The 21,882-nt window shown below is 41.6% G+C and overlaps 3 protein-coding genes across 7 annotated transcripts in view; 2 read left to right on the forward strand and 1 right to left on the reverse strand.

The window, feature by feature from the left end:
• Nucleotides 1-1,974: 1,974 nt before the first annotated feature.
• On the forward strand, nt 1,975-11,345 carry LOC127370372 (protein SET). Its single transcript, XM_051412382.1, has 8 exons — nt 1,975-2,195; nt 6,408-6,465; nt 6,554-6,696; nt 6,875-6,978; nt 7,071-7,184; nt 8,085-8,255; nt 9,232-9,366; nt 10,366-11,345. Exons 1-8 carry the CDS (start codon nt 2,126-2,128, stop codon nt 10,384-10,386), a joined length of 816 nt encoding a protein of 271 aa, XP_051268342.1. The 5' UTR covers nt 1,975-2,125; the 3' UTR covers nt 10,387-11,345.
• Nucleotides 11,346-13,302: 1,957 nt separating this feature from the next.
• Nucleotides 13,303-20,921, forward strand: dync2i2 (dynein 2 intermediate chain 2). The gene is made up of 9 exons (XM_051412328.1): nt 13,303-13,820; nt 14,326-14,586; nt 14,730-14,839; nt 14,947-15,104; nt 18,820-18,929; nt 19,170-19,340; nt 19,718-19,950; nt 20,037-20,194; nt 20,561-20,921. The coding sequence occupies exons 1-9, from the start codon at nt 13,743-13,745 to the stop codon at nt 20,797-20,799; spliced, it is 1,518 nt and encodes a 505-aa protein (XP_051268288.1). The 5' UTR covers nt 13,303-13,742; the 3' UTR covers nt 20,800-20,921.
• sptan1 (spectrin alpha, non-erythrocytic 1) overlaps nt 20,920-21,882 on the reverse strand; it is a 37,172-nt gene continuing 36,209 nt past the window's right edge. For all 5 annotated transcript variants that reach the window (XM_051412246.1, XM_051412245.1, XM_051412243.1 and 2 more), the window contains 3 exons: nt 21,678-21,824; nt 21,434-21,581; nt 20,920-21,346 (listed from right to left, as the gene is read on the reverse strand). In XM_051412246.1, coding sequence (XP_051268206.1) covers nt 21,221-21,346; nt 21,434-21,581; nt 21,678-21,824 — 421 coding nt within the window. In that variant the 3' untranslated portion in view covers nt 20,920-21,220. The remainder of the gene's footprint in view (nt 21,347-21,433; nt 21,582-21,677; nt 21,825-21,882) is intronic.

Genomic DNA, 21,882 nt, shown 5'->3' on the forward strand with positions numbered 1-21,882 from the left:
AACAAAAAACAGAACACAGAGAAAATAGGGGTAAGATAACTGCCGTACCTGATTTATACGCACAGCTCTGAGAGAAATAAACTACAATTTCTAAATCTTTATTTCTGCTTAATCATTAATGAAACCAAACAACATAAATGAAGAACAAAAAGTGAACTGGAAAAACAACTTCTCTGTGAGCCATTTTTAACATAACTGTTTGCTGTAGTAACCTATGGCTGACAGAGGCCTATCTTCATGAGAGAAGCTTTTAGGGGAAAAACACTTCAGCTGCCTACCGCACACAGAGAGTAGGTGGGGCTGGAAATGTTGTCTAAATGTTGTTGTACCGTGGGCATGTCCATGTCATGTAAAATAAAAAGTGTGTTTTCCTCGTTTGCTCCATGAGGTTATACACTGGTAGTTTTCTGCTCCATGTGTAAACATGACTTTGAATGCATCCCTGTTTAACTATGAATGGCAGGTTAAGTAATTGCTGGCCCTTCAGTGATGCACTTGAGCACACATGGTAACAAATCCAGCTGTATATTTGAGAAAACAGAGGTCAAACCGGGGGTCTCTAAGTCAATTATCTGCATTGTACTTTATTTTCTGCAAAATAAGTACAATAAGCCACATTAAAATCCTTATAAAGTCATCATTAAACCTTCCAGAATCTCTGAATATGCAAATGTTGTTCATTTCTAAAGTTTTCCTGCTGAACACAAGATGTCTCCTCCTTCACTGTAAAGTCCATTCTCAGTGGATGAGCACTGGTGGCTTCAGGTTTCTACATCACACTGTACAAACGAACCAAACTATTTGTGATGTCACAAATCCTGCTGGTAGGCCCCGCCCCTTAAAATCTGATTTTCAATGAGCACAGAGAAACTTTCAGCAGATGAATGTGAAAACATCCTTCTACTGTCACACTCTGCACATACATCATTCAAACAGCACACTGTAGGAACAGGAAGAAACTCTGATTTCTGACTGGAGGGGGACTGCATGGCATGACTAAAAGAAGAAGAAGACTTTTGAATAATTTATTTTGCTTTTAGACTCTGAAGCCAAGAAAGAAAATGTGCAAGAATCCACAGGGCCCAAGCGAAAACAACCAATCACAGTCGAGACATATGGAAGGATACTTTAGGTTGGATGTTTGATGATAGTTGCTTGTTGAGTCTCATTTGCAGCAGTCTATTGCATCTATTGGTTGTCTCCGCTCTGGCCTGGCGGATTCTTGTAAATACCATTAGGAGCACTAGGAGGAGCCAGAGGAACCAGATTTTGTAACAAGAAAGTATGTAAAGATTATAGTTTTTTGTACCCTTTCAATGAAAACAGTGTATCTTCAGATGTATTACTTTAGTTTGTGATTTTTTCTTATAGACTGAAGTGTTCCTTTATGGGTTGAGAAAATTCTCATTGTTCTTAAAAACCATCTCTGATTAGCAGGAAAATGCCTTGTCACAAAGCTGAAAAACAAAAAAAAAGTTTATGTTGGTGGACATGATTCTCAGAGGACAGCCATGCTGCAAACATTATGATTTTACAGAATATGATGTATAGTTGTAGATGAAACTACCCAACAGTTCAAATGAGCTGTAGAACATCTACAGCAGCAAAATGCGCACATACACATTAATGCGTAAATATTGATCCAAAACCATCATATATAATAGTAAATCACTGACAGTGAAAAATGTACTGCACAATGACTACTTTTACTTTTGAAACTTTAGGTAGGTTTTGCTTAGAATATTTATATGCTTTTACTTCAGTGTGATTATAAATGCAGGAATTTGACTCATAATAGAGCATTACCAGTGTGGTATTGATAAGTATCTGAATACTTGTTCCACCACTGTTTGTGCGCCAACAGATTTGACTTGTTGTACTGAATAGAGCTTTAAGTTGCAGTACCGCACTCCGGCCAGCTCGGGGCAGTAGAGCATCATAAATATGTTGACCGACCGAGCGCCACAGAGAGAAACAAGCGTGCGAAGCTGCGCTCATTCCTCCTTATCGTGGGCTTGAAGACACGCACCCTATGTAAGGTGGAAGTAACTTTTATCCTCCGGAGAAGAGTTAGAAACCACCCGTTATATACATCTGGTCAGAAGTGTCACGGCAAACGATAACCATGTCGGCCTCATCGGCGAAAGTCAGTAGGAAGGAGAACTCAAATCATGACGGAGCGGACGAGACCTCTGGTAACGTTAAGGAATGGCGGTTATCCTGTCCAACGCCATTTTCATTTGTTTTTCGTCATTTTGTTATTTTTCACTGTAGTTTGTTGTGTGGTATCGAGTTTTAATGGTGCATGTTTATGGATGAGCAGCTTATTTTCCTACAAGCAGGCGCCGGGGTAGAATGCTGCTGTGTTGTAGCAATACAATGTAGCATGCTAACACTTTAGCCAGCGTGAGAGGTTAGCTAGCCATTAGCTTCCATTAGCTACTAACGTTAGTTCCTATGAAGGAGGCCGTGTATTTGCATTGCATAAGCTGTATTATTTGTGCAGTTATTGCTCGTGTGGACCGTTCGCGGGGTTTGCTGTCGCTAGGTATTGATGCGGTCGCGTGCAGCCGCGGAGTCTCCTCGTGCACGTTTGGGACTGTAGCTCCATAAACGAGAGTTTGGACAGATTATTAGCAAGTGCATCCCGTTTCCCATCGGTCCAGAAAGGCCGAGCACCGCTAACGTTCAACTGAAGCATGCTTGCGAGCTTTTGTGTGCGAGTTAGTAGCTGGGCAGAATGTAAACAAGCGCGTTTTATTGGTTTAGGTAGCTTTAATGTCGCTATAATGTGGCAGTATGGATGCTAATACGCGTTTAACATTCGTTCAGAGTCCTAAATGGACATCGCTGTATGTTAATATGAGTGTGAAGCAGATAACATTTCTCAGCGAGACGTCGTTAAGCCTCTCATTCAAACCAGGCCGCCTTTAGCAGCAACAGGAAGCTCCAGACTGCAGGAGGCAGAGGGTCTGTCTGCTATGGATCCACACATACACCAACCAAACACACCACTCCTGGCGTCCCGCGTTATTTAACACACCGTGCATGCAATGGAGAATCTGGCTTCTTCCTTTACTGAAATAATAAGAATACTTTTAAATGATCAAATTATGATCGTTTCCTAAATTAAATGTAATCAATGTAAATGTGTTTTTATACGTGAGACAAGTGAAAGATAATTTATTTCGACTTTATTATTTTAAAAAGGTTGAATTAAGGACTTAGGGAATCGTTTAAACATGAAAATCTGTGTTTGTTTAAGTAACGTTACAGGTTGTTTAAAGCTATCCGTGGCTGCAGGATGTCTGGTTGGTTGTTGGTGTCAAATTTAACACATTCCTTTTAGATTAATATTTAAAATCACACATTTAAAAAACACATAAATTTAATGATCTCTTTTGGCCACATTTCTTTTTAGACTTGGTGATGGGCTTCAGTTATTGAAAAAAGACATGTATTTGAAAAATGTCTGAAGATTTGGAAATAAAACGGTGTAATGACTTCTGATGCCGCCTTTTAGATATTTCTATTTAATGCTTTACTAATGTGCCACAATAATAGAATGTTTTTGAATTCAACTTTCAAAGCAAATATTCATATGTGATTGTTCGGCACACTCTGGCCACCTCATGATTATTTCTGTAGCTCTAGATCCCCGGTAAAGTCATGGTTCATTAAACAGATACAATGAAGTCAATGTGAGGTGCATAGTGGGAAACACCTAATCACGTATTGTAGCAAATAGTTCCAGTCTATATGAACAAACTATTGTCTTCTCAAATAGTGATGTTTGTGTGGCATTTTATGGTGTTTAACTGTCAGACGGTGTAGCCCAACTGATACTGGATTTTTGAGGCATGTCAACTATCAGTATTTGGCAGGTCACATCAGTTATATTATTATGCAATTGACAATTGTTTTTATTTAATATTTTTAAATAGCATTTTCCCAAACAGCCCTACATTTATCTTTTTTAGATTTGTGGCCTAGATATTTATTGAGCTTGATATTTGACTGTAAAAATTAATTTTGTAGTGCTCTTTTGCATGGATGCATGGTATTGGTTGTTTGTCCAGCCAATATGGATAATCCATTCATCTCATGGTCTTTAATGGATAAATTGCACATTTTTGTATTTTAAAAAGAAGTTCTTAACCTGTAGTTTATGCGCACTTGAGGGTTAAGAGAGACTGAGATGTAATTAGCAGGCGAGTTATTCAATAATTTCATAGCTCTGACCTAACCAAATGTAACTGACATCACTGTTGTTAACCGAACCAAAACCCTTCTGACTCTAAAAATGTAAATTTATTTTTTCCACTGAAGTTTATCACAAACAGACTTTGGCTTTTATAGAACATAAAGCATATCACATGTTTTGCATAAGAATTCAATGCAAGTTATTATTGACTGAAACTGTATCTGCCATCATTTAGTTATTGGAATAATACATAGTAACCAAAAGTTCCCATTATAGACTGATTATTTATTGATTGATTTTCCTGGTCAATTAGTAGTTGTTAGATGAAGTCAATAGTTGACTAGTCGTTGAACATTTAATATTAATTTAATTTAGGCCTGTAGCGACGCGTCGATTACGTCGACGTCATATTTTTACGTTGACGCTTCGCCACAGCTCGACACACACATGGGAGACCAAAACATTACAGAATGGAGGACGAAACAGCAACCTCCTCACAGAATTCCCAACAAAGCCCTGCAAAAAGTCCCAATAAAAGAAAGTCCTAAAAAAAACAGCTCGCCCTAAATCATCGTAGGTATGGGAATACTTCAAATTTAGTCCCAAACTTAAAGGTGTCGTTCTTTGCGCTCTTTGCCAAATGGAGTTGGCATACCACACCAGCACAACAGCAATGTGGGAGCATCTGAAACGGAGGCAGCCCATTGTCACTCGTGAAGGAGACAATAACAATGAAGTACTAACGTTGGCTAAATTCATTTCATGTTTGTGTAGTGTGTTGTGTAGCTTGAGCTCTGCGCACTTCGGTGGTGCTAGCTAACTATCTTAGCTCTCCGTGCAGTTTGTCCGTGCTAGGTTAGTAGTGTTAGCGCGTTTGTTGATTTGCAAGTAAGGAGAACTCGAAGTCGGAAGTCCGTTTTAGAAAATGTATTTGAGCATTGAAGAATTAAAGAACATGTACACAGTTCACTGACTCTAAGAGTGAGCGAGTTGCTGCAGCCCACGTCCCAAAAAGAAGTGCCTAACTTACAGGTATACAGAGTTTTGTATGAGAATGTGCTGCTATCTTATTGGTCTAGAAGTGTCGATGGGGAGGAACCCTTGGTTTAGACTTAGCTCCCCCCTGATTGGCCCATCTCGATGTCCGTCCTCTGCTCCTGTCTCCAATCGGAAGGGGTCAGCAACCTGGGGAGGAAGAACCCTGCGCTGCCTCTCCGAACTGTTAACTCCCTTCACAATAAGAGCATGCTGTCGGTTATATTACACCCTGGGTGTGCAGATCTTTAACAACAACAACCTATGTGTAACCAAACCACGCCCTTAATGTGCACACAATTATTCTGTGAGTGAGCACATCATAACACTTATGTTAAGTAGTATAAAAACACTCATTGTTTCTGATATAATACAGCACTTGTATTGCTATTGAAATATTTATCCCTAACAGTAGCTAACGTTAACGTAAGCTAGCTACTGGCGCCTAGACAGCTGTGTTTAGCTAACGTTAGTTATCATCTATTGTTGGCTTGAATGGTAGCTAGCTTAAGGCTGCAGAACTCAGCTATCTATAGTAGCTAACGTTGGCTAACGTGAACTTTAGCTACTAACCTAGCACGAACAAACTGCACAGAGAGCTAAGTTGCGTTGGTTAGCCTAGCACCACCAAAGTGCACAGCTGCTAGATCTAGCTAACGGTAGCAAACAGATTGCAGTAGCTTTTAATGTTATCTGTCTAACAGAAAAATAATCGTTAGATTAATCGTCCAATTAGTCGTTAGATTAGTCGACTAAGCAATAAAATAATCGCCCGATTAATCATTTAATAAATTGTTTACCCCCCAGCCCTAATTTAATTATTTGAACAGCTGCCTGCTAAGTGCTAACAGAAAAAGTGGTAATGATTCTAAATATGTAAGAACAACCTGCAAGGAGACTGAACATTTAGTTCATTTGTTTCAACACAGTTTAACCAAACACTAGAACAAATACTACGGATGATGTACAATGTTACTTTGAAATCAGCTCGCTCCTCTCCCATCCTTGCCAGTGTCCTGGTTGGAGCCGCTGTAAATCACCTGGCCTACTTCAGTCTCAGAAACTGTGTTGTGTTGTTGATAACAAAATGTTTTGTTGTTGTTAGCAGTGGTACGTACCTATTTTTATTCAAAAATCAAATGTTAAAAATGTTTCCATTTCTTTTCAGAAAAAGAGCAACAGGAAGCAATCGAACACATTGATGAAGTACAGAATGAAATTGACAGGTGAGTCTGATCTCAGCTTTGAGCAGTGACAGATGGGTGCACTGAGACAGTTTTCTTATTAACAGTGTTTTCTCTTCTTTCTTTGCAGACTGAACGAACAGGCCAGCGAAGAAATTTTAAAAGTAGAGCAGAAGTACAACAAATTACGCCAGCCATTCTTCCAGAAGCGATCAGAACTCATAGCCAAAATCCCCAACTTCTGGGTCACAACATTCGTCAACCATCCACAAGGTAAACTTGTTATTAAATAAATAAATATTTTGTAGTCTTTATTTTTTTGGTCTGTATTTGTAGAGACCCTGACATCCGTTTCTTTACAACTGGTTCATGCTTTTAAATGTTCTGTTAATGCGTTTCTCATGGCCTGATGAGTGACTAACAGTGTGCGCGCTCTGCCCGTGTCCTGTAGTTTCAGCTCTTCTGGGAGAGGAGGACGAGGAAGCACTTCATTACTTGTCGAGGGTGGAGGTCACCGAGTTCGAGGATATCAAGTCCGGATATAGAATAGATTTTGTAAGTTGTCAGGTTCGCTTTTGTAGTTGTACATTGTAAACATCATACCATACTGTTTCAGACGTGACACAGGTGTATTTCCTCTTCTTTAGTACTTTGACGAGAATCCGTACTTTGAGAACAAAGCCCTCTCCAAAGAGTTCAACGTCAACGAGAGTGGTGATCCTGTTTCCAAATCAACTGAAATCAAATGGAAAGCTGGAAAGGTTTGTTTGTATTTGTTTGTTTGTTTGCTTGCTTGCTTGTATGGGATTTTATGAAAATGTATTCCGTTTTTTTAAAATACAACTACACAGTCTTGTTAACCCAAGAAGTAGGAAAACATTGAATTGAATGAAAAGTCAGCTACATTTTATTTCACTTTAGTGCTACGTCTTCCATTGCACTTCTTACTTTCGCCAGCCCTCCCAGTGTTTGGATTTGTAGATGTTTTTCAGGTTTTTGCATGTGTAACACAGGGTGTTTACGGGTCTTAAAAATCTAAAATCAAATAATCTGAACTTCAGGCCCTACAAAACGAAGTGAATACTAATTTCCCTCCATGTCCATTGCACTTCTTTTGCCAGTATGAAGATGAAATGGGTCTTAAAGAACAATTCCGGTGCAAAATGAAGCTGGGGTTAATAACACATGTGTACCGAGTGGGTCCGTTCTCTGGGATATGTTTTCATTCTAATCGAACGTGACCAGTTTTAGCACAAACCACTAATTACCTTATAACGCTAGTCAACGGGGCACAGAGTAACGTGAAAAGAAAGCTATTTCTATACCACTAACAAGGCTCAAAATAGCACCACACTTACACGGTAGCATAATGAGGGCCCCTACATGTAAACCGAAGCATTGAGAACTTTGTTAGTGTACAGACAGTTTATTAAAAAGATAGTTTAGAACAACAGTAGCGTTCACGTATACAGGCGGGCGCTATCTTTGGAAAACAGTCGCGACCAGAGCAACTCTCTGAGAGAACGGACCAACTCGATACACGTGTTATTAACCCCAGGTTCATTTTGCACCGGAAGTGTCCTTTAAATTGCCTTCATTAAAAAAGTCTATTCTCTTATCAATAATCACGTTCTAACCTTCGAACACATTTTCCTCTCCAGGACCTGACGAAGCGTACGGGCCAGACGCCAAACAAAGCTGGGAAGAAAAGGCAGCATGAGGAGCCAGAGAGCTTCTTTACCTGGTTTACCGACCACTCGGACGCAGGCGCAGACGAACTGGGAGAAGTGATCAAGGACGACATCTGGCCCAACCCGCTGCAGTACTACTTGGTAGGCTCATCACCCTTCACTGTGGTTTCTTCTCCTCTTAGAAAGTGGGCAGACAGAAAACAGCCCTGTGCTAAAACAACACAAGGTGCTTTGTTGGTGGGGGCTTATTGCTTGAGGTACTGTTGATGTGTTAAAATACGATCATTAAGTCCATATCAATGAATTTGAAGGCTTATTAGACACTAAAACATTACAAAGTGACAAGATTTTATAACTGGTAAGTTAGCACAGTGACAGGGTTTACATTACCAGGCTTACAGAGTTATACATCACCAGAGGTGTGTATTCGACATGGCATGAACTTCAGTCGGACTCAAGTCACAAATTTGACTTTAGCCTTTTTGACTTGAAAATAGGTGTTAATGGTATCAGGCCTAGGGATGTTCCTGGCAAATTTCCTTGTTTAAATGGAAATTTAAATTCAGTCTAGTCTAAAAGTGAGAAAACACTGGGGAAAAAAGTTTAAATTGAGCACAATTAATTATTAATGTGGTTACTCATCGCTCTGGCCGGAGTGGTTATACGCCAATTTATTTCTGACCAACTTTATTTTCATTTTCTACTGGATCATAACACTGACAAACTGCTCTGGTCTTGCATGCTGCCATCTTTTTCCCTCTTTCCCCCTTGCTGGTTTAGCTACATCTGAGTGCAGGGAGAAGTGGGTTGCTGTGTGTCTGTGTAACATCTTAGATGCAACAAATAACTAGCGTTGTACAATGCCTACTTTTCTAAAAAATTAATAATAGTTTAACCACCTAATATTTCTCTAACCAACTAGCAACCTTTTTCAACGATTAGTCGACTAAGCACGCACATACCTAGTTGTGGTACTGGTTAATGGTGCTAATATGCCATGAGAGTGCAGTGTCAGCACTACTTTTCTCATGACTCAATTCAAACTCATACTGTTACTAACAGTTGTATTTAGGCACCCTGGCCAGGATCAGGTGGTTAATGTCTGAATGTTCCCAAGGTCCCCGACATGGAGGATGAGGAAGGCGATGCCGATGATGATGACGATGAAGAGGAGGGTCTTGAAGATATCGATGAGGGGGAGGAAGAGGAAGGTGAAGATGAGGACGAGGATGGAGATGGAGAAGATGGAGAGGTAAGATTACTTTAGAAATGCACACAGATTCTGCATTCACATGGATTCAGGAAGACGGTAGATGGCAAACCGGACATCATGTTAGTGTACAAGAGCAGAACGGTAAATTAGGCGAGGCTGGCAGAGAATACTGGCAACAGTAACATAATCTTTTTTCAAAAGTTTAAATCAGTTTTTTTAGCAGCGGCGGCAGGCCTGTCCGAACACCCCCCCACCCCCCACGTCGGCAAACGTTTTACGTATGAAACAGAAGTGACACTTCGCTGCAACACAAACAAATATATTTACAGTTTTAATGTTTCCAGCTGTTTGATATCAGGACGTTGAGCTGAGAACTGACAAGTTGAACGTTGTCCAATTAAAACAGACCCACTGCGGTGGCGTTTTTGGTGGAGCTGTTAGTTTAATAGTCGACTTGGAAGAAAGCGAACGTTTTGACAATAAGCTACATCAACACAACCGTATGTGGAGTTAAAGTGGACAGCCCCAATAACCTCTGAATAGTTCTACTTGTTAAATTGCAATGTGAGCGGCAGCCAACGGGGGTGCATTATGTCGGCAGGATCATTTAAAAGGCAACCGTGACTACATTGTGCGTCTGCCCCATTTCTGATACCGTGGCGGCAGAAATTTAACAGCGGCGGGCCGCCGCTCCAAAATCAACATAGAGGAAACACTGCATTAGGGTTGGGCTGTATGTCACAGTTTTCCAACCGGCCACCGTCAGTTACATGTGAAAATACATGGGCTCTAAAGCTGTAAAAAACAATTGGATAGCAGATATTTGTCCAGTCACCCAACGCTGCCTGCCATTCTGTTAGGACTGTTTTGTTTGTTCTTGTCATACCATCCAGAAGGTGCTTTCCATCAGCCTGAATCCATGTGAATGCAGCATTATCACACTCGTGTTAAATCAGTTATTGTTATCGATGATAAATTGGAAGAAGACACTTTCTGTGTTGTAGAAGTTCTTAAAGACCACTACTTTTTTTCTTTCAGGATGATGGTGACGATGATTAAACATTTCAGCCAACACCTTTTCTGGTCCCTCCCTCTGTGATCATCCTACAACCCACGGGAGCAAAATATTTTGTTTTTGGTTTTTTTTGGGGGGGGTGGGGGGTTTGTAAAAAAAAAAAAAAAAAATCCTGTGTGTCGTTAGCGTGTCCGTCCCCTTCCTCTGCAGCCACGACCTGTCCATAACGCCATGTCTAAAGACCAGCTCCATACACAGCAGGTCTACATTGGGTGCGGGGGGCTGGTGGGGTGTCGCTTTCTTGAAGTCTCACCTGTCATTGTTTCTCTACATCTCCCAAAGACATGCAAAAGAATAAAAAAAAATTTGTAGCATTCTGCACGTCATCCTACGTAGATTTAAAATACGTACAATAGCAATTTCTATGTAAAATATTTCTGTTGAAGTTGTGAGTTCAATAATAAGCCATGGTGCAGTGATAACTTAATCATAGCATCCTTAGCCACTTTTATATATATAAATGTACATTATAATATATCCAGTGGTGGGGGTACTAAGGCTTATTAGAAGTTGCATTTTCCTTTGTGACTTATTGTACTAATGGAACTGATCGAAAGCACCAGCTCGTTCCTTTCAACCATTGTAAATGTTTTTGGGATATACATGTATGTTGGTTGGTAAGACGGTCGTTAATTGTACACAGTTTAATGGGGAGGTGTGGTGGGGGCAGCGGGGCTTTGACACCAACTCTGTTAAAGAAGTTTTCATTATCTTGTTTTTTCAGGCACCCACAACAAAAGTTTGAAATGTACATTTTTTTATAAAACAAAAACAACCTAAAAATCTAATTTTGAGCTTGGCTTAACATTTTGAGATGGGAGAGAGAAAGATTTCTGTAGAGTCCTCTGTGGAGTCTGCAGCGGTTTCTCCTGTTCCGCTGGAATCCTGTTCACATTAAATTAAGTGTACCAGTTGCTTTGTTACAATAAATGTATACATGATGTTTGGAGTAGTTCCATCACATTTCAGCTGCAGTTGTTTGACAAGACTTGCTTGTTTTTTGTTTTTTTCCCCACACTTGGCCAGTTCACAAGTAATAGACTTTTACTAAATCTTGGCCCTTTCAGATCCTTGGTCAGCTTCTGCCTTTCCTGTACTTAGATATGCTATGTGCTAGGCTAATCTGGTGAAAAGGGTTAAGTATGTTAAGTAAAGTAATTTTGAAGTTTGGTTTAAAGATAAGTTACATATGTGCACATGTGTATATTATATTATCAAAACGCTAGCTGGCTAATGTACACCAATTGTTAGCTAGTGTTTTTGCTAACATTAGTTATTAGATGTAACCATCGACACATAAAACATGGATGTCATGCTCCACTTCCTCCCACTGTCCAAAAATGAAGCCAAAATATTCTGGATACTGCCTCTGCCATATTTTGCCATTTGGAGCCAGTCTGAGCAGTTATCAGGGTTGGCATTGAAAGTCCTGCCCTCACGCCTGGTTAACTCAATTGTGACCAGGGCTCAGCTGTCGATCATGATGTGAAACACCTTTTTATAGCTTCAAATAAGTCATTACAACCAAACTTATCAGAAAAATGTACACTTGAACATACAATAAGCACGACAAAAACTACCTAAAATGACAGAAACCATCTTTTTGGGAAAAAGTAGTGTAAGTGTAGGACCATTGTTCTAAAGTTGTAGCACTAGTTTGGCCCAAATGGAGACATATTTACTGAACACATGGCAGAACAGAAACACCAAATTAACTTCGATCGTATGACTCGTAGGGATTAAATCCCTACGAGTCATAGTATAGTAGCCCATCCATTTAGGGTCTACACAACTGCAGATAGATTACATGAGCCACAAAGTCGGAAGACTTTTAATTGAAGCATATGAGAGCAATAAGAATAAAGTAGAATGATGAAGACAGTTGGTCTTTCTACTATGAGGTCCTCGATGCAAAGAGAAACAACCTGAAAAATAGTCTATGGACTCACGTTAGGCTGAACAACACACATGCGCACACACACTTCTCTTGTATGTTAGAGTAGGAGCTGGTGAGTATAAATGTCCCATTATGTAAGTATCTTATCTGACCTTCACAACAGGACCAATGACTTAGAGAAGTGGCATGGTAAAGGGTGTGTAAAAACAGATGATACACATTTAAAGCTGGTCTTCACCACTTCACTGGTCTGACTTTGCACTCTGCATAGAAATAAATACAATATTACATATACTGTTCCTTTAAGTAGTTAAAGTCAGGTTTAACATACTTCAATCACATTCTCTTGATATAAAACATGCCATGTAGTTCTCCCACCAACAGGTGGAGACATATCACACATGGACGGAGGAGATAAATGGACAGCTGCAACCAGGCTTATTGTCACTTGAGGCGAAGTCATTTTTCTATAGGCTTGATACAAAAATAGTTTATTTTTCGTCACATCCGTTATTTATTTAAGTGATTAGATGTTCCATGGTTGCAGTAATGTCACTACAAATACTACATGTAAGCAACAAAGCTTAAAACTCCTTAATAATAATTCACTTGATACAAGAGAAAACAATATTCTCAAGAGAAAACGACATTGAGTTGTAAATAAAAATGTGCTGACAGCTTTGATGGTGTTTGGTGGTCATCCTGAACATGGCTGCTTTGTTCCCAGTGATTTCACTGTATAAACTAATGTGTGCAACAGCTTGTTTGCTGTGCAGAAAAGCAGGACGGCTAATGGGGCTACTGTAAGATCACAATGCCATTCAGGAGACTGGAATAATTAATGACGTTACCGGGTCAAAGAAAAGGAGCCTGCCTCGCCATATTGGCAGCACTGTGACACTGAAGGAGACCACGCCGTGCAGCAACACATTAGCTACTCTCAGGAAGCATTATTTCACAAGCAGAAATGTTATCATTGAACAGAGCGGGCCGCACGTTTGAACCCCACAGTGGACTGCTGGGCCTTTACAGGAAGTGGTGAAGCGTCCACAATCCATTTTATTGACATTACTAAGGTATATCATTAACTATAGTGTAACATATGGTGGAAACAGATAACCAGGCGATGTTAACCTTGTTAATTTTGTTTAATGTTAAATACAATACAATAAAAGGGTCCACATCGACACACTACGGAAAGAAAAGCCAGAATGTTTATCCCGGAAGTGAACACGGGGTTTCTCTCTTGCCTCTGCACAGTCTCTCCGTAACCAAGGTAACGTTAGCTTGGTGAACAATGGCTACAGCGTCAATGCTAGCACAACAGCTAGCTACCTGATGGAGCAAGCTGTCAACCACGTCTGAATGCAGTTAACGCTAATTAAAACGTTTCATGTGAATTATTCAAACGTTCTTTAGTCTCAGCAAAGCACATTTATAAGCATGTTTACAGACGAAGCCCTGGACTCAGTGTGTATTAAGTCTCTGTGGAGGAACTCTCAGCAGTCGGCGCAGGACTCGGTAAGTTTCAGCAACAATGCAAACTTAAGCTCCGTTAGCATAAATCCCAATGTGTGCGTTACTTCTAGTAGTCGAACAATCTACTGTAACAGCATTGTTCCTAACGTAACTGTAGTTAGCTAACGTTAGCTGACATTTCTTTCCCCAAGAGAACAACCAGTAGCTTTAGACTAATGCCAATATGACTTACATTAATACTTATTAATAACATGTGTTCAAGGATAATGCAAACAACGTTACTACAGTTGAAGCATTCACCTAAAACTCACTTTTTAAACCGTTTAAAGGTCCACTGTGTAACATTTAGGAAAACCAATTGAAATAAATGGAACTTAAAATATTTGGCTCCTACAACCCCCACGGATATTAAGTTAAATTCTTCACTATGAAGAAGTTTTCTATTTCTGCCCCATGTGGCAAAACATCTGGTTAATTGTGGAACTCTAAATTGTGATTGGCTGACAGTATGATTAGTAGTAGAAGGGCCTATTTGCTGGTATTTCAGAGAGGCTGCCAGACCAAAGCGGTGCACATTACCGAGGCACAGGTCCAGACTGTGTCGACTACCATCAGCGGCACCCAGACGGAACCACAGTACCAGGTGACAGAGCAGCTCTTCCAACAAAACCACGAGGAGCCGGAGCCACCAGGCCTGAAGGACTTCCTGCAGAGGGTTGAGGACGTGGTCATCAGGGAGCTGGTCAGAAATACAAGGAGTCACGCCTTCGATGGGTTCCAGGTGAACTGGGAAGACCACAGTAATCTGGTGAGGAGGACCAATGATGGACAGCTTTATAAGCCAGAGGGGAATCTGAAAGTTTGTAGTTGTGCCTGATGTCTCGATGTTTGAATATTTTGGAGCAGCTCTTCATGGAGAGTTCTTTGTGTGACACAGTTCCATGTTTGCAGGTTTCTTGCCTCCATTGCCTTCAACATCCCAGCGCTGTAGAGAGGGGTCTTCATGTAACCAGTGTGTCCTGGAGTTGTACAGGTTCAGTTATTGCCTGTGCCTACGGTCGGTATGTTAGTGTTTCACCTGATATATAAAATAACTGAAGAAATCAACAGGAAAGTGTTTCCTGTCCTGTTGTCGCATGGTTCAGATGTGTGTGTTTCCCTTGGGCAGGATTGACGATGGAGACTGGAACACCGAGAGGTCTTACGTCTGTACGTGGAACCTGGACCGGCGAGGCCTGAACCCCAAACAAGCTGACCTGGTCGTAGATGTTCCCACTGCGGTCACTGCCCTGTGCTGCCACCCCCAGCAGCCCGCTCTCATTGCAGGTACACCGCCAGGCTGTGCCTTCACATCATCAGCGGAGAACACACAGACTCTGGTCAAACACAACTATCTCACCTGAATGGCAGAGTTTCAAAACTACTAAAACCTGCTGGCAACCTGAGGAACAGAGGGGATTTTTTATCTGGCAGCAGCTGACATTAGCGGATGTTCTGTAAATGTCCTGTTATCTGAGCCTGGCTCTATGGGTCCAAAGCAGAGTGGTACAAGAACACAGCTGCACTTCATTCAGATACAGGTTATCTGTGAGGTCTTAAAAAGTCTTAAATACTTTTGACTGATTTGACAGTTTTCTTAAAATTGATTGCACTAATGAAGTTAAGGTTAATTGTATAAAGTTGCAGTTTTCAGTCTGTGTTTAAATGCGTTTTTGACAAAAATGTGTATTGATCATGCTGTGACTACAAAACCAAACCAACATGGAACTAATACTGATTTTCCTTTATATTCTCCATACCTCTTTTTTTGCCAGTATGGACGTAAAATAGGTCTTTAATTCAATTCAATTCAATTCAGTTTTATTTGTATAGTGCCGAGAGAGAGAGAGAGAGAGAGAGAGAGAGAGAGAGAGAGAGAGAGAGAGAGAGAGAGAGAGACAGAGAGACAGACAGACAGACAGACAGACAGACAGACACAGGTGCACAGCAACAACAGTATTGGTAATGGCAATCTAGCAGGACCATGGCAGGAGGCTCCACCAGGATCGATAAGAACCTGCGAGACGAGAAAACACAAGAACTCCGGGGAAGAAGTGAAGTTAGTAACATGCATTAATGGAACATGAATGAGTGCAGAAAGAGAGAGGAAGAGAGGAGCTCAGTGCACCATGGGAAATCCCCCGATAGTCTAGGCCTATAGCAGCATAACTAAGGGATGGTTCAGGAACTCACCTGATCCAGCCCTAACTATAAGCTTTATTAAAGAGGAATGGCTTAAGCCTACTCTTGAATGTGATGAGGGTGTCTGCCTCCCGAACCACAACTGGAAGCTGGTTCCACAGGAGAGGAGCTTGGTAACTGAAGGCTCTGGCTCCTGTTCTACTTTTAGAGACTATAGGAACCACAAGTAGCCCAGCATTCAGAGAACGTAGTGTTCTAGTGGGGTAATAGGGTACTATGAGCTCTTTAAGATATGAAGGGGCCTGACCATGAAGAGCTTTATAGGTGAGGAGGAGGATTTTAAGTTCTATTCTACATTTTACAGGGAGCCAGTGCAGAGAAGCTAGTACAGGAGAGATGTGATCTCTTTTTCTAGTTCCTGTCAGTACTCGTGCTGCAGCGTTCTGAATTAATTGGAGCGTTTTAATGGACTTATTGGTGCAACCTGATAATAAAGAGTTGCAGTAATCCAGCCTTGAAGTAACAAATGCATGCATTAGTTTTTCTGCATCCGTCTGTGATAGTATGTGTCTAATTTTTGTAATATTACGTAAATGAAAGAAGGCAGTCCTAGAGGTCTGCTTCATGTGGAAGTTAAAAGACAAATCCTGATCAAAGATAATTCCAAGATTCCTGACAGTGGTGCTAGAGGCCAAGTTAATGCCATCTAGAGTAACTATATCTTTAGACAGTGAGTCTCTAAGGTTTTTGGGACCAAGAGTTTAACATCAGAAAATTGCAGCTCATCCAGGATTTTATGTCCTTAAGACATGTTTGTAATTTAGATAATTGATTAATTTCATCGGGCTTGATCGATAGATATAACTGCGTATCATCTGCATAACAGTGAAAGTTAATGGAGTGATTACTAATAATGTTGCCTAAAGGGAGAATATATAGAGTAAATAGTATTGGTCCAAGTACAGGACCTTGTGGAACTCCATGACTAACTGTAGTATTTATTGAAGATTCATCGTTAACATGTACAAACTGCGAACGATCTGATAAATATGACTTAAACCAGCTTAGTGCGGTTCCTTTAATGCCAATTTGATGCTCAAGTCTCCCCAAAAGAATATTATGGTCAATGGTGTCAAATGCAGCACTAAGATTTAATAACACAAGTACAGAGACATGTCCATTGTCAGAAGCAATCAGAAGGTCATTATTAACTTTAACCAGAGCTGTCTCTGTGCTATGATGAACTCTAAATCCTGACTGAAAATCCTCAAATAAACTATTGTTATGTAGAAAGTCACACAACTCTTTGGCGACTACTTTCTCCAGAATCTTAGAGAGGAAGGGGAGGTTAGAGATTGGTCTATAGTTGGCTAAAACCCCTGGGTCAAGAGTGGACTTTTTAAGAAGGGGTTTAATTACAGCTACTTTAAAGGACTGTGGTACATATCCTGATAATAAAGAAAGATTAATCATATCCAGTAAATAAGTGCAGATTAAGGGAACAACTTCTTTAAGCAGCCTAGTTGGGATCGGGTCTAATAGACAGGTTGATGGCTTCGATGAAGAAATGATTGAAGTTAACTGATGAAGATCGATAGCAGAAAAACAGTCTAAATATATATCTAAGTTTACATTAGCAAAAGTCCCTGAACTTGGAGAGCCACTGATAACTGTTGATGGCAGTTGGTGATAAATTTTTTCTCTAATAGTAATAATTTTATTATAAAAGAACCTCATGAAGTCATTGCTACTTAAGTTTATGGGGATATGTGGCTCAATAGAGCTGTGACTCTCTGTCAGCCTGGCTACAGTGCTGAAGAGGAACCTAGGGTTATTCTTATTTTCTTCTATTAGTACTGAATAATAGGCTCCTCTGGCATTACGGAGTGCCTTTCTATAAGTTTTAAGATTGTCTTGCCACATTGAGTGATATTCTGATAATTTGGAAGAGTGCCATTTCCTTTCAGATTTTCTAGCTATTTGTTTTAACTGGCGGGTTTGGCGGTTATACCAAGGTGCTAGTCTCCTATGTTTTAATAATTTCCTTTTTATAGGAGCGATAGAGTCTAATGTTGGTCGTAGTGAGCCTGTAGCACTATCGACAAGATTATCAATTTCAGAGGGACCAAAGTTATTATAGGACTCTGTTAAATTCAGACATGGCATTGAATTAAACACTGAAGGAATCTCCTCCTTAAATTTAGCTACAGCACTGTCAGATAGACATCTGCTGTAGGAAGTTTTGCCTAATGGCTTATAATCTAATAGTATGAATTCAAAAGTTATTAAATAATGGTCAGATAGGAAAGGATTATGTGGGAATAATTGCATTCATAATGGTCCTAAAATGTCTTAAATGTAACCTGCAGAAACCCTGCAGCTAGCTAATGAGCTCATGTCAGTCAGAATGGTAGAAATGGAAAAACCTCCGGTTGTTCTTGTGCAGGGTTCCCATGTCCTAAAAAACCTAGAAATTTTGAGACTAGTTTTCCAGTCATGAAAACTTGGAATTGGATGAAAATGACCAAATATCCCGGAAATGAACTATGTTGTCCTGGAAAGGTTTGATTGTATTTTAACCCCTCAATCAGATCCGTGATCAGAGATCAGAGCTGTTCACGCCTCTTACAGCAAACATTTAGCATCAAGTCTATTTTTGAAATGCTGTAAATGGTCATATCTAAACTCACACAGCCTATTGACGATCAGATTTACATTTGTTAGCCCCACTGATAGCCTTGTAGTCCCACCAGATCAATAGCCTAAAGTAGCTGTCTATGTTGTGTTATATTTGTTGTCATTCATTAACCGAACCAGTGCAATCACATACAAACTACTGTGTGTGCTGCTGTGGCTGCAGGGGGTCTGTACAGTGGAGAGGTGGTGGTCTGGGACACCAGTCGGACTCAGGACTCGACGCTGGTTCAAACCGGGATGTCGGCGGACAGCCACAGAGAGCCTGTTTATCAGGTGAGTCGCCACAGTCTGTCTCTGTCAGCACAGCCCTCCCCTGACACCATACTGGGTCTGTTTGACTGTGGAGCTCACAGCTCCAGTCCAGTCTACTGTTGTTTTGTAGGGGGGAAGAAGAATAAAGAACACTTCAACAAGATGAACTGACAGAGCCATACTGTACTGATTGGTGGATTAAAAGACACTATGTCCTCTCTCTCTGTGTGTGTGTGTGTGTGTGTGTGTGTGTGTGTGTAGGTTGCCTGGGTGCCCCTGCAGAAGAAAGGAGAGTTTGGGGTGCTCAGTGCCAGTTCAGGAGGAAAGGTGCTGCTATGGACGGTGGACTCTGACCAGGGCAGATTGGTCCTGAGCGCTGCCTACGCTTTAGTACGACAGCAGGTTCCCCACAGCAGCAGCATCAGCTATAAGGTCAGTCTCACACTGAAACCGAACTGAACTGAGAGCAGGCAGAAAGCAGCACTGTGTTCACTGTCCCAATCCCCACCATTATGTATCACAGCCTGCGTGTCTACATTGAATTTAGTTATTATTAAAATCAAAATGTACAGGATGAAACAGAATAATCCAAAGTCAGATTCACTCGCTGTTTTACTTATCTGTAGAAATAAAATATAAATGTAATGCAGGAACCTGGTTGACTGCAAGGAACAAAAGCCAGTTTTTAGATGCTCCTTTATGTTAGATTTCTTTTTAAACCATATCAGTAAGATGGCTGTAGGAATGAGAGTGTCAAGTGCTCCTGTGTGCTGCAGAGTGAAAACGTGTAGTTTATGTGTTGCCCACAGGCCCGAGGCAGCAGCACTGTGGGTGTCACCTCCCTGGCTCTGTCTCCCTGGGACCCCGACACCTTCCTGGTGGGCTCTGAGGGCGGCCTGCTGCTCAGATGCTCCTTCTCCTCCCAGAAGCCGGCTGCAGCGCCCTCAGAAGGCCAGAGTGTGACACCGAGGGCCCCAGCTGTCTTCTCGTTCAGGCCCCGCAGCGGCCCTGTCCACTCCATACACTGCTCCCCTTTCCACAGGTCACAGCTCAGCTCACCAACCAAACCCACCATCATCACTGACAGGTGACTCAATCGTCCTGACTCATGTCTCGTGTCGTCTGCAGGAACGTGTTTGTGAGTGCAGGGACAGACGGGCTGGCCCACCTCCACTCTCTGCTGCAGGCCGACCCGCTGCTCTCACTCAGGGTCTCAGACTCGTACGTGTTTCAGGTGGAGTGGTCTCCAACCAGACCGCTGGTCTTTGCTGCAGCCACTGGACAAGGTAGAGCATAACCTGGTCTAATTAACCTTCAAAATGATCTCTTCATTTCCTGTTAGGCCATGTTTTTATAGGACAATTATGGGCTAAAAGCTGAGTTTATACCTCCTATATCAGATTAAGATCAGGAAGTAGACCTGCTCTCCAAATTGGAGTTGGTGACATCAGCCAGTCTATCTTAAGGTCACTCATCAGATCTTTGTCATTGCTCTGATTTCTACCTTTTACAAAATGAAGGATGAGTTATTAATCCGGTAAATAAACAAATACTATTAGTTCTTACAGTACATCGCGATGTGTCATGTAAATGAAGCAATAGTATGTGAATGTATCCTCCCCTCTCTCTCTCTCTCTCTCTCTCTCTCTCAGGTGAGGTGCAGATATTGGACCTGGGCCGCAGGTCTCTGAGGCCGGCAGCCACCATCGAGCAGGGTGCTGCAGGGCGAGCTGCAACTTGTTTGGCCTTCAACCGTCAGAACGCCCACCTCCTGGCGGTTGGGAAAACGGACGGGACAGTCAGCGTTTGGCAGCTGAGTGCAGATTTGACGGAGCAGAGCCCCAGAGAGAGCAGCCAGCTGGAGCAGATAGCCAATCAGGTGGCAGAATGAGACATTAGCCTGCGACAGAAGACTGCTCACTGACTGATTTACGTGAACCGTTTTTAATGCTCATATCTCAAAGACTAAACAATTAAATTGTGGAAGTGAAATAAAAACAGGAGTAGAAGGTTCCAGTTCTAACCAGTAGCGTTTATTAAAGCACACTGCAGTTGTTAAGGTGTTGTTATGACATTATTGGTACTATTAGGTTCTTAAATTCATCGAAAGCACAAGCTAAAACAGCTAAAACAATCACATTCAAATGCAGACAGATCCACTATGCTATGCTAAGTGTAGAGCGAGATAAATATTACAGGTAGTTGTTAATAGTGAGTATTCCTAGTGCCACAGTCATGCAGTTTCAGCCGTGTGTTCGTGTTGAAGTGTGTGAGGGAAAACGCGTCCCGATTGGTCCCTGGTGGGTGGGGGATCAGTTGACGAAGAGCGAGCGGGTGAATTCGACAAAGTCGAAAGCCGATGGCAGCTCGCGGCCCTTGCCGTCGAGGTAGGGCTTCATGTGTGAGAGGCAGTAGTCCGCCTGCTCCTTGGTAAGGTTCTGAAAAGGAGAAGGGGGACAGTTAGACCTCTGGGAAGACTTGACACTCAAAGTGAATCCAGAGAGCGAGCAATGAACACATCTGACCTGGTAGAGCTCTTCTTTAGTGACGTAGGGTTTGTTCTCGGTGCTAAGGGCCCGGAAGGCGCTCTCTATCTCCTCGCTGGACTTAACGTTCTCTGTCTCCCGGCTGATCATGAACGCCATGTATTCCTGCAACGACACGTTGCCATCCCTGCAGACACACAATCCTCACAGTTAGCCAGACAGCCTGCCATACAGCCTACACTGTACATCCCTATTAAAGTCATTTCCTCAACGTGTGACAAACCTGTTGGGATCCACTGTGTCGAGTATGGCCTCAAACTCAGGATCGGGTTCGCCTTCTTCCACCATAGGCAAGTCGTAGCCCAGTGAGCGTAGACACGATTTGAACTCCTGGTGGTTCAGACGACCAGACTTCTCCTTGTCGAAGTGCCTGCAAATGAACAGGTGATGATGAGGATGAGACTTTGTCAGACCTGATAGAAACATGT

The sequence above is a fragment of the Dicentrarchus labrax genome, unplaced genomic scaffold (genome assembly GCF_905237075.1).
Source record: "Dicentrarchus labrax unplaced genomic scaffold, dlabrax2021, whole genome shotgun sequence".
Taxonomy (NCBI): domain Eukaryota; kingdom Metazoa; phylum Chordata; class Actinopteri; family Moronidae; genus Dicentrarchus; species Dicentrarchus labrax.

What these genes read in the sequence shown, in the direction of transcription:
- LOC127370372 (XM_051412382.1), top strand. Translation starts at nt 2,126, where the DNA reads ATGTCGGCCTCATCGGCGAAAGTCAGTAGGAAGGAGAACTCAAATCAT. An exon ending in CGGAGCGGACGAGACCTCTG is followed by an intron (nt 2,196 to 6,407) that starts GTAACGTTAAGG and finishes ATTTCTTTTCAG; the next exon opens with AAAAAGAGCAACAGGAAGCA. An exon ending in TCAAATGGAAAGCTGGAAAG is followed by an intron (nt 7,185 to 8,084) that starts GTTTGTTTGTAT and finishes TTTCCTCTCCAG; the next exon opens with GACCTGACGAAGCGTACGGG.
- dync2i2 (XM_051412328.1), top strand. Translation starts at nt 13,743, where the DNA reads ATGTTTACAGACGAAGCCCTGGACTCAGTGTGTATTAAGTCTCTGTGG. An exon ending in ATTGCCTGTGCCTACGGTCG is followed by an intron (nt 14,840 to 14,946) that starts GTATGTTAGTGT and finishes TCCCTTGGGCAG; the next exon opens with GATTGACGATGGAGACTGGA. An exon ending in TGCTGCAGCCACTGGACAAG is followed by an intron (nt 20,195 to 20,560) that starts GTAGAGCATAAC and finishes TCTCTCTCTCAG; the next exon opens with GTGAGGTGCAGATATTGGAC.